The 11,999-nt window shown below is 52.4% G+C and overlaps 1 protein-coding gene across 2 annotated transcripts; it reads left to right on the forward strand.

Annotated features, from left to right (window-relative positions):
* Positions 1 to 1,252: 1,252 nt before the first annotated feature.
* On the forward strand, positions 1,253 to 8,531 carry ZDHHC23 (zDHHC palmitoyltransferase 23). Of its 2 annotated transcripts, XM_075436815.1 has the most exons (5): positions 1,253 to 1,360; positions 1,500 to 2,201; positions 2,899 to 3,066; positions 3,898 to 4,052; positions 4,142 to 8,531. In XM_075436815.1, exons 1-5 carry the CDS (start codon positions 1,254 to 1,256, stop codon positions 4,150 to 4,152), a joined length of 1,143 nt encoding a protein of 380 aa, XP_075292930.1. In that variant the 5' UTR covers position 1,253; the 3' UTR covers positions 4,153 to 8,531. The 2 variants fall into 2 exon arrangements, with proteins under 2 accessions (XP_075292930.1, XP_075292923.1); XM_075436808.1 differs by having other exon boundaries at positions 3,898 to 8,531.
* Positions 8,532 to 11,999: the final 3,468 nt, after the last annotated feature.

Here is an 11,999-nt window from a genome sequence, read left to right on the forward strand (position 1 = left end):
GTTGGGCTCTGCCTTCCCGTAGCCTGGTGCTCCGTCTCTCCCGCCAGCCCCGTGTCCGGGGGACTCTGGCTTCCGAACGTGGCTGAGCTCTGGCGTCCCGTGGGGAGCGGAGCGAGCGAGGGCAGTCGTGCTGTCCGTGAACTGATCTGCAGGTTTCAGAGGAGGGGAGAGCACCCTCGGCGAGAGCTGGGCTCGTCTTAGTGGAATTGCAGCTTTTTGTCTCAACTTGAAAAACGACCATTGATGAAGAGTGTTTTGGAGAAGAAGAACAGGTACCGGTTTGACAGCCACAGGATCTTTAGATGCTTCTTTAGCCCCGGGGGCCTCATAAAACAACTCGCCATATTGAAGGATGAATATTTTTAAGATGAATTAACTAAATAGGGAAAAGGCTTGCTGCCTCTCTAGTACCTCTCTTTGCATATGGCGAGCTGTGGCAGGCTGCCGTCTGCCATGTGTCCCTAGCTCTCCCCGAGAAGTTTCAGCCCTGGGTATTTCTCTCCCCTGCCCCCCCCCCGGGCTGCTCCCCAGCTCTTTGGCGGGGTGAGTGCCTACGGGCGAGGAAACGCCTTTCCTCTGCCTGCAAGAAGATGGAAATAAAAACGGAAGGCAGAGGAAAGGGGGCCCCATCGCTGCGGGCCCAGGGCGGGGCGGGCTGGCGGGCTGCAGCCCGGGGTAGGTTACGGGGGTGCGCGGAGGGGGCAGAGTCCCCACACGCGGGGTCCTGGGGCAAACCCGGGGCGGGCAGCTTTCCCCAGCGCCGGGCAGCAGCAGCGCTCGCCGCGGCCTGCTTTACCCCTCCGCCGAGGCGGGCGGGGGTCGGGGCCTCTCCCCGGCCGCGGGACCCCGCCGTGCCTCCTGCGGCCGCCACCTGTTGCGCTGCCTCTTTAAGCCAGGTGCCGGCGCGTCACGGCCAGCCCCGCCCCTCCCGCGCAGGCATTGGGCCGTTCCCCCGTCAGGTGGATGGGGCCCGCGGCGCGTCGGGGGGTGTCCCTCACACACACCCTCCCCCCCCACCCCCCCCTCACCGCACACCTCCGCGGCCGGGAGACGCCTGGGGCGCGGACAGCCAATGGCGGCCGGGCTCCGCCGAAGGGGGCGGGGCCGCTGTGGAGGAGGCGGTGGCGGGCGCGAGGCACCTGCGGCTGGCAGGGGGGCGGGACGGGGCGGCGGCGCTGCCGTGCTAGCCGCGTGCTGGGCTGGCGGCGGCTGAGGGCAGAGGGCGGGAGGGCGGCGGGGAGGGACGGGCGGCGATGGAGGAGCCGCTGTGCTGCTGCGAGTACGTGGACCGGAGGGGTGAGAGGAACCACCTGGCGGCGTGCTGCTGCGACTGCGAGGACCTGGACGAGAGCTGCGAGAGGTAACGGCTCCGCCACCCTCCCCGGCCGGGGGGGCTCCGGGCGTCCTCCTCGACGGGGAAGGGGGCGGCGGGCGGGCCGGGCGCCTCGGGGCGGGCCGCCCCCCCCGCTAGCCGCCGCCCCACCGTTCCCACCTCGCAGGTGGCTGACGCGCAGACCCCCGCCGCCGGGAGCGCTGCGGAGGATCGCCGGCACCGTCGCGGACCGGGCGCGGGTCCCCTGGTTCGGGGGGGCCGTGAAGGTCAACGTCAGCCTGGTGCCGCCGCTGGTCCTGCTGCCCGCCGCGCTGCACCTCGCCGCTCTCCACTTCCTGCTGGGTCTGGCCGTCCTGGCGTCGCTGCCCGCGGCCGTGCTGTGGTACTACTACCGCACCCACCAGCGGAGGCAGCGGACGCTCTTCTTCCTCGCCCTGGGGCTCTTCTCCCTGGGCCACATGTACTACGTGTTCCTGCGGGAGGTGGTGCCCCGAGGCCGCCTGGCCCGCTCCCAGGTGGCCGCTCTCACCGGCGGGCTGGTCCTGATGCTCGCCGCCCTCTCTCGAGCCAAGAGAGACCCCGGCTACCTGCTCACCCCGGCGGGCAGTGGGAAGCCGTCGCCCCGGGGTTTGCCCAGCGAGGGCGTGAGGGGCAGCTCTAACGGGCTCCATGGCGTCACCGCGTCGGGAGCGGCCGGCGGCCGTGCCGTGAACGGGGAGGCCAAAGGCCATGCCAGGGCGTCAGCTGGGGAGCCGGAAGGTCTGCAGAAGGACTGGTGCGCTAGGTGCCAGCTGATCAGACCAGCCCGAGCAGGGCACTGCCGGCTCTGTGGCAGGTGTGTGAGGAGACTGGACCATCACTGTGTCTGGTAGGTCTTGCACTGCTGAGGCTACGCATGTTCTCTCTACCTCTCTCTCTCCCTCTCCCCTTTCTTAAGTTAGCTGCTTTTTTTTTTATGGCCATTGTCAAGTGGGGTTGCTTTTGTTACATGCAAGACCTGGTGATGTTATTTAAAACATAAACTCATATTTACCATTTTAAAGAACAACTTGAACAACTTTTGTAAGTGGGTTGACCTGATAGCTGATAAACTTCTACAGCAGACTTCAGAATTGCCTTTGGTTCGCTACTGGTTTTCTTCCAGACTTTTGGTTTGGTTCTGGTTTTTTGTTTTTTAAGACTTGGTCTGTGGAGCGCTAGCGATCCTGCAGTTAGCTTGCATTAGTGCTCTCCTGGGGCAAGGGAACCCAAAGCTGCCTCTGTGCATGCGGTACTGGAACCAAGGAGCAGTAGGGTATAGATGTGTCTCAGCGAAGAATACTACACTTGCTAAAAGTTTGAGGTAAATGGTCCACTGCCATTACCCTACTGGTCTCTTGACTTGTGCCTATAACCTTTCTATAAAAAGCTACAAAGCTTCTTTGAATGCATTTCAAAGTTCTTAGCCTGTGTTGTATTAGAAGCACCTTGGAAAACAGGTTCTCTGACAGCTGGGGGAGGGAGGAAGCAAGGGAAGCCAGCTTCTTTTCTTTTTAAGCAAAGTAATCTCTTCTTTCCTTTTGGAGGATTAACAGCTGTGTAGGGGAGCAGAACCACCAAGCATTCATCCTTGCACTCTCCTTCTTCATGCTCACCTCTGTGTATGGGATTACGTTGACCCTGCACACCGTGTGTAGGGGACGAAGTCCGTTTGTGGCATTGTTCTACTGCCCCGGGGCCTATTCTGACTACAGGTGAGACATCTGTCTGGGAGAGCGCTGGGGTGGGCATGGGCTTGGTCAGGCAGCTTAGCTCCTGTTCCTAATTCTGTGCTCTAGGCTAGTGCTGTTGGCTGTCAAACCTGACCAAAAAGCACTCCATAAAAAGCTATGGAAAGCAGGGATACATCACTGCTCGTGCCAAGGTGGGGACCCTGAGACTCAGAGAGAGCCCACCATTTATTTGGAAAAAGTTGTTGGAGAAGCTGGGGTTTGAAGTCTTTATTTCTTGTGTCCTGTATAGATACACCCTTAAATATGTTTGCCCCTGGTTGCAGGTAAGGGTCTGACAGCCTGGAATCCGCCTGCTGTCTCTCCCTCTCATCCCTTGCTGTTTATCTAGTGACTGTCCCTCCGAGTTATCCGCTTAGAACAGACAGTGTTAATATGCCTTGTCTGGCAGGGAGGGCGAGTTCAGAGACTGGTGCTACCACTGATGGGCAGAGTGCACTTGCACGAGTGACTCTACCTTCTTCTGTATTCCATTTCACATTCTATCAAGCATGAGTATCGTTGTGCCCTTAAATAAGGACCGAGTACCTTTACAACAGTAAGAGTAAAGAGCTAGGTAGTGTGATAGCAACGTGCAAGAGTAGCTCTGGTAATGCTAAAAGCTCTTACTAAGTAAGCCCTGAAGCTTTAATTTTGAGAAAGCTTTTCAGGATTATCTGATGAAAGCAGCGAAGTGAGATCACTGTGGCAGATGTAGCAGGGATTTGAAAGGGTAGTGATTACCAGGGAAAGTCTCTCTAAAGCAGATGCTCCAAAACTAAATGGCTTCCTTCCCATCTTTTTCCCTGCTGCCAGCTCTGCTCTGTCGTTCACCTGTGTGTGGTACTGTGCCATTGTAACAGCTGGCATGGGATACATCCTCCTTATCCAGCTGTTGAACATCAGCTACAACGTGACCGAGAGGGAAGCTCGGCTGGCTCTGCGGGACAACACTGGGCGCAGGCTCCTGGGTGGGTTAGTGATAGACACTGGCCAGTATAACAGGGGTTTCCTATGCAACTGGGGCCATTTCTTGAGCCTGGGGTCTTCTCCTTCACAGCGCTCTGCTGAAGACATCGTGTGACACCCCACTTTCTGCAGGTGACGTTGACTGACTTTCTTTAGCAGAGGAACGGCCCCTTCCACTAAGACTCCCTTCTCCCACATCCCTCTTCTGCGGCTGGTGCATGGGCTGCCTATCCTGTCACTGACAACATCGGAGGCTTTCCCGGGCAGTATGGTTCTTTGCGTGCTGTCAGCCAGCAGTAGGCTGCAGAAAGCCGTAAGCCATATGCACAAAAATGGAGAGAAGGAGCCTGCTGCCTTTTTCCAGCAAGGAAAACTTTGTGCAGCTCAACAGGAAGAAGAGAACAAGGTTTTGACAGCTTGAGTTTCCGTTAGGTGTGAACCCTGGCATCAAGAGGAGCCTGCTGCCGGACTTCAGAGCATGCACTGTTTCCTGCAAAGGCTAAGGAATCCCCAGCTTGTACCTACGTGCAACATTTCAGAGATGTCAGGAGGGTGAACTTTTACCACAGATGACAGACGGACCACTGCAGAAGCCAGGCTCTTTGGCTCAAAGAAACTGTCTAGGCAGTCATGGAGCAGTTCCTCCTCTCTGGTGCGGGTTTTTTTGTTTTGTTTTTTTCTATCTTCTATTCCATCCAACTGTATATATGCTTGTATTAAGTGCCTTTGTGAGCAACATGTAAGATCCCTTCACCTTGTGACCCCCAAAGTTGTTGTTCCATCCCTGTCCGTCTGACTGGGTGAGAAGACACTGTCAGCTTGCATCTCGTCGTTCTTTCTGCAAGCTGGGTCTGCGTTGGGTTGAAGGCTTGGCTCCTTTCCTTTAAAGTGCTTCTGCTTTGATTATGGAGCGTGACATGAGGCAGCAGGTACATATGCCAAGTAAGAAGGAAATGTTTTGAAGCAACATGTAACAGTGGACTCCGAGAGGAAAAAAGAGTGCTGTCTGATGTTAGTGTTGCTTTATGGAAACTACCTTTCTCCCTCCCTCTGTGGGAGAGTAGACAATTCTGATAACGGCATTTTTGGTAGGCGGCATCTTGGTTGTGTTGCTAATAACATAGTGATCCTCTCTCCTCTCAACCCATTCCCTAGAGCTGCCTGATTGTAGATCTTTTTTCTTGAGCCAGGAAGCTGAGAAACAGTTGAGTCTCTGGCGGCTGCTTTTGGGGTAGGTGACCTGCACGGGCAGGTGAACGAATGCGTTAAATGTGTTCTGGAAGAATGCCATGTGTTCCTCAGTAGCATGCAACTGTATTGGCCAGACTTGAGCTTCAGCTGAAATCACAGGGTTTTGGTGTTGATGGTTTCCCTTTTTTGTGGGTGGGTGTCTTTTTTTGTTGATTTCTGTTTTAAACCCTTTGAGTATGTTGTTGACCCTGCAGTAATAATACGAAAGGTCTGGCTGGAAAAGCCTGGGACTGTGGCACAAGAGTTTTGGGTTGGGCCTAAGATGCTGAAGCAGAGGGAAGAGCCTTGTGCTAGCTACTGGTGTTTTTAGATGAGTGTGCAGCACGCACAGTTCATACCTACCCTTGATTCCAGTTGCATGGCAGGCAGGTGGAGGATGTTGGTTGAGCGACGCAAACTCACTGTGCGCTATCTCTGAAAAATGGGTGGATGGTAAGCAGGCTTGAGAGTGTCCCTGGAGATCCCTGCCATATTTGGTGTGTGTGCTCCTGATTACGTGTCCCAGTTTAAGGTGAAGACCATGCCCTTCTTCACACTGTTTGGTTTCCTCAAGTGTCACTTTCTAAAACCGACAGATAATTGAGGAGCAGCTGCACTTTGAATGTGGCTGTGCAGAAAGATCTACTGACTTGCCAAGCATTCCTTCTTTCCTCTTACTCCTTTTTCATCCAGTGAGCAATCCTTTATAAGGAGGTGAAGGGGACACCTCTCTTGCTTCCTCCCTGTGACTGAACACACGAAGAGGTTTCTGACCACTTCCCTGGCCCTAATGTGAAGAAAAAGGCACTCAGCTGGACTGTGCTAACTCTTTCTCTATGACCTTCTGACTGTTTGGAGCTTGGAGCCTGACCCTAGGAGTTTATATTCATGCGAAGACCTCAGCTCGACATGAGTTGTCTGTAAACGTTTCTGTGGCATGTAGGCATTTTGCAGTGCCTGTTGAGGTGAACTGGAGCTTGGCGACCCCAGAGGCAGGAGTGCTGTGGGCTAGCAGATTTTCGATCTTCTCAGACCTCATGCTGCTGGTGCTTGGGAAGATCAAGGCAGAATGATCTCCTGGGCTAAATGAACCCCTGCGGTGGAGGTAGCCAACCTTTCTGTCCCCGCAAGTCACATGCGCAGAATTCAGTCATGAGCTGAATGAGCTCTGGGAGCATTTACAGGTTTGAGATGAGTGGTTTCTGAGTCCTGCTGCTCCTGGCTGGGAGAACGCAGAGCAGATCACAGATCATTTCCCTGGCGGTGCCTGACCCTGTTGTGCTCACTTTTTCCCACAAGCAGACACTGGTTACTACTTCGCAGCCTGTCTGTCAGTGTAGCGTTGTCCCTTGTCTCTTAGCTCTGGCGTGGGAGATTTAATTTGAACTGCTTACACTGAGACTCTTGGTCGGGTTCTCCCAGGCAGCGTAGGCTTTGGAGTGCACCCTGGGAACAGAGGACCTTGGACTAATGTAACCGTTCTGTACCTTGGTCAAGCCCACCCCAATACAGTGGGGGTAAAGCACTCAAATTTTATTTTTGTGCTCCCTCCAGAGGGAATAGGAGCCATTCAGGACACTGAAATGGTTGCAAGGCTGGGGTTTTGTGGGAGGAGAATACAGTGCTGATTCCCCAGTGAACAGGAAGTTCATGTGGCTGTAATCTGCATAGCAATGATGACTTTTTCTTTAGGGACATGACTTTTGTTTACCATCCTGGCTTCTTCCTGAGAGGATTTACCTTGTGAAAGCCTTGGGAGGTGGAAAGCGTGAAGTAACACGATATATTGCCATCTAAAAGGGCAGAAGAGTTTCGAGCTTTGGATACATACTTGGGAGCTCTCATTTTAATAGCCCTGAGAACTAGCAAGAAGCCCTTGAAGGGTAATGCTCCCTTTTGCACTTATAGCGAGGGCAGACTGTTGTGATCTCTTGTGCATTAAAGGGCAATTTCTGATTATTTTCTTGCTGAGCTTGTTTTTGGCCACGCTGGTAGAAACATGTTGAAACCTAGGCATAGTCAGTCCTTGGGCTCACTCTGTTAGTAGCTGCCTAGGTCCATGCTGCCTGGGTGTTGGAGCAGTGGGAGCAGTCTGCATTTGACAGGTGACTTGTGGGTCATGTGTGCATGGCCTTGAGGTGGGGACCAGTGTCTCACCTGTAAAACTGTGTGCATGTACCTGGCAGTGCAGAAAACTGTACCCTGATGGCCCTGGAAAAGTTTTCCCTGTGTAAGAACAGAGGACCCAGAGCTGGTCAGAAACAGGGAAGGATTTTGGTAATATCTAGCCTTGATGTTTCACCACCCAGACTTGGAAATGAGTTTATCCTACTTTAATGATGACCTTTTAAGAGGCATCTGTTGTTTCACAAATTGTGAGGGCTTCTGCAGACTAGGGCAACTCTTAAGGGGCCAGGGTTCTGATGTTGCTGCTGTTGTAGTGTTCAGCCCTCTGTGTACAAAAGCCAGTACCCTGCTGTTTGGTGACTACACCAAGAGCTGTGCACCGTTAGACACACCCTGTAAATGACGGCGTGGCATGCTTTAACTGTGTCTTCTTAAATTGTGCTTTTTTTTGTAGGCAAGTCACAGGTCCCCACATCGACTGTTTCTCCATTTAACTTGTCCTCAAATGACAAAAGTCACTGGTGAGCCTGAGCTGGCACCGCTTGTGACTCCTAATCGCGTTTCAGCCTTCATGCTATGATGGTGCTTTTTTCTTCAAAGTAGGTTGCTTTCAAGTGTCTTAATGAAATCATTTGCTGTAAAATTTCTTCTGAAGATAAAATGGATACTGCCTCACTGCCTAATGTCTTAATAATGTGTTTCGTTTTTTCCTTCTATATGAATGTATATTGCCTCATTAGGGCAGGAAGCGTGTGTGATTATGGATGTGTTTTCCTGTATTGCTTTCAGTGAAGAACTCTACAGTTTCCTAGGATTTTCTTCCACTGTCAAGATGTTTGTACAGTGAAAATCTTTCTGTGGACAGGTGAGGTGCTTTCTGAAATGTGGGAATTCAGCCTCCCAAGATCTTGGCTTTATGGAACTCCTCTAATGATAACGTGAAGAATGGCGGGCTCTGGAAGAAGTGGGGACTGGGGTGTTTTTGGGTGATAGGGGTGTTGAGGTTTTTTCCCCACCCTAAGCTTTAGGAAGAAACTTTGAAACATATTTGTGAGCTTTGTTGAAAGGACTGGGGTGGGTGGGTGTGTTCGTGTCCATTTTGCATCTTATTCAGTGTTTCCAAATGGGTGTAATTATGAATTAAAATAAATGATTAGAAATAATCTGTGGAGTTGCCTGTTGATTTATGCCAACACACTCAGCCAGGTCAAATGACCAAAAGCTGCCATCATCTCATGGCTAGCTAGCTGTGCGCTGGACTTGGGAATAAGGGAGCAACAGGCTAAGAAAAAGCTAGGAAACAAGTGTTCCTCCAGTTCTGCCAATATTGACATTTGGGTTTGTTGGTGTTGGGATGAGAGACCTGCTGGCAGTTCTCACCACCCTGGAAAGCAGGGATATTCCCCTGTGCTGGGGCTTTGAACTGAGATCTTGCATCCCAAGAGCAATCCATTATCAGATACTGAGGGTTTGTATCAGTTCAGGTTCCTACCCTTTTTGTCCAGTGTCTTGCTTTCCCTTCTACACAATACAACCAGAACCCCAAAAAGGAACAATCTCTTTCTTTAAACCCTCTTCTAAGCCATGTTTGGAAATGACATGGGTATTCTCTGTGCAGATAGTGGGAAGAGATGTAGCCTTTGATCCTGTTGTTATCTTGGGATATCTGCTGAAAGGCAAGATGACTTTTAATGAGTAGAATCACAGGTGCCTTTGATTGTTCCCTGAGCTCTGCTTTGATTTGCCTGGGTGGCACTTCTGTCTGCTCTTCAGCTGTTTCTCTTTGAAGATGACTTTGCACTCGCTGACAATGAGGACCTTGCACTAGCAGTGAACCAGGTTTGTCGTTAGGCGAGAGTGGCGTGTGCCGACTTCTGACACCCCAGCAGCCACCATGTTCATCAACTCCCATGCTGATGACGGGGACACATGAGACTACTGTCTCTCTCCAGTTTCTGTTTTTTCCCCTTGTGGCTTGTGGTGTTGCCCCTGCACAGCAGGAGCATGTCTGGAGTGGCAGCTCACGTGTTGGGGAAGGCCAAGGTGTGCTGCTGCGGCTGGTGTCTACGACAGGTACCAGGCCTGCAAAGATGTGAGCTGTGGATCAGACTGCAGTGGTTCATAGACCCTTCCCAGGCTACCTACCGTCCCCAGCTACAGTCTTGTTTGCCTGGGGTGAGCAGAGGAAATTATTGAACAATTCGGGCACTCTTTCAAATCCAGTTTGAGCTGGGCCTGGGAGACTTTGAAGAGACTAGTGTACAGATTTACTGAGAAGATGGTATTTCTGAGGTCAAGGTTTTTGGGAAAGTATGTAGGAACCCTGGAGGGCAGGTGTCAGCTGGGGATGGGTTTGGGGAGAGGGAGAGTTTGCGATCATTTCAGGGTTCTGCGTTTGCTGTTGTACCAAAATGAAAATCCTGCCCCCCCCCTGTGCAGGAGAAGGAAAGGCTGGCTGTGCAGCCGCCTCCCTCTCTTGCTAAGAAAAGCTAGGAGCTGACAGGCTGGAGTGTGGGCTGATGACCAGCATTAAAGCATTGACATCTGCATCTAACCAAGTGCTGGAGCAGGAGGTATGCTCTGGCAGGTGCAGGCTGAAGCCGTTTCCTCGATCTGACAAGCTCTCTTGTGTGTCACCCTCCTGCTGGGAACTGTTTGCTGGAGTTTTAATTTGCAAAACACTAATATCATGCTGGGGATTTTAGTCATGTCCTGTGCAGTCTCTCAACAGCATCGTCGGGCACAGCCTTGCTTCTGCCAAGGAGGTACAAGTTGTTTCAACCAGGTGTGAACAGAATGGGGAAGTCAAGGGGCTTCTCATCTCCCCTTTGCTTCAGACCACGTTCAGTATGAATGCGCCTAATCCCTGCACATCATCCCTAGCCCTCAGCTGGATCCAGCTGCGGCTTCAGCTCCATGCTAGCATTGAATTAGCAGTAGGCAAGGGTAAAGGGGTGTCAAAGCACAGCTCCTCCTGCATTTTCTTTTGGCTTCTTGCTGCTGGAACTGTCTAGGCAAAGAGCATCTTACCAGGAGAATTTCTTTCAAATCTACTAAGAATAGAAGAAAACCCTAGAAGGTAAGAGTATTGCAGACAAAGGCTGGTATCAAAAGTAAGCGTTGACTGTACTTCAGGTTCTTTGGAGGGAGTTATGGTCCACATAAGCAGAATTACTTGTGAATGGTGAGTGCGAGTTGTGGACCACAAGGACAATATGTGCAAGTGTGGCATTGCTGGGGAAAGAACCTGCAGGTGAGTAAACTGGATGCACCTGAGTACCCAGTGGTTTGGTGCACCCTTTCAGTGTGTGAGAGATGCAGATTCAATGCCTGCTCAGCCTTTTGCTAGGGTCAAGACCAGGCTGCGTGTGGGCCCATCCACTCCAGTGCTCCATACTCCTGCTGCTCCCGTTACCGCCGCGGTGTTGTCTTCTTTCTGGCTGGCTGTGATGCGACCTTCTCTCTAGCTGAGAAAGCCCTTGTATGCTCGCCTTTCATCCTCTGGCTCGCTATCCTCCTTGTGCCATGAATCCAGATGGAGGGTGGGCTGGAGACTTTCCCTGCTGCATTCGTTGCCAAGCCCTGGTGAGGAGGAATTCAGCTTAGGAAAAGGGCACCAGTAACATGGGAGCATAAGGGCTGGTTCGGAGGTGTTCAGGAGCTTGTTAGGCACTAAGTGGGAGAGGCTTCCAAGGGAAGAAAGCGTACTAAGAGAAAGCGGATTGCTGCTGCTGTGCTGCCACAGCTTGCAGCTATTAACACCAAGTGTGGCTGCTGGCTGCACTGGGGTGTTAGTTTGGTAGCTCAGCCCCCTGCTCTGCTCTTCCCTGCCTCTTTGGCTGAGTCCTCTGCAAAGATGCTACCCTTCTGCGGTGCCTGTCCCTCCCTGCAGGAGAAGTTATTCAGCCCTCTCTCAGCTTGTCACTTCCTCTCACAATCTGCCTGTAATGCAGCCAGATGGTCTGTACTCGCCCACACTCCACGCAGGCACCTTCAGCTCCCTGCACTTGGATAATGCGCTCATCTGACCTGCTGGTGGTCAGGTCTGCAAGCAGCCTTTGGGAGATGGTAAACCTTTGTGTGTTGTAGAGGATGGCTGTGGGACCTAACCTGGGACTGACATCATCTTCAGACATACACCGAGAGTCTGCTCGACAGCCTGGCTCGTGTGGGCAGGGAGGCTTCAGACCACAGCCCTGTGAGCTCTCCGCATGGACAGACTCCCGCTGCCAACGCTCTGGAGCCTGCTGCTGCGCCTGGGCACCCGACATGCCCCATACCGCTTCACCGGCAGTGCATAGTGCTGCTTTAGGTCCCTGACCCAGGACTTCTGTCTGGTGCCACTCAACCGGCTTCTAACACATTCGCACCAACAACTCGGTTGTGCTCATTTCAGATTTGGGTTTATCAGAAACTTTCACTGCATATACAGGACTTAAAAATTATCCAGTACAATGCATAACAGTAAACAGTCTTCTTTCTGGCGTTACCTAAGTGCTCCCTGTACTGCCAAATGCTCTTGGAGAGAACTTTGCCTGTCCTGTTGTGAGGGGGAAGCAATTCCAGATTCCTGCCTTATGCTGTTGCTAAGA

Source organism: Opisthocomus hoazin, chromosome 1, assembly GCF_030867145.1.
Source record: "Opisthocomus hoazin isolate bOpiHoa1 chromosome 1, bOpiHoa1.hap1, whole genome shotgun sequence".
Taxonomy (NCBI): domain Eukaryota; kingdom Metazoa; phylum Chordata; class Aves; order Opisthocomiformes; family Opisthocomidae; genus Opisthocomus; species Opisthocomus hoazin.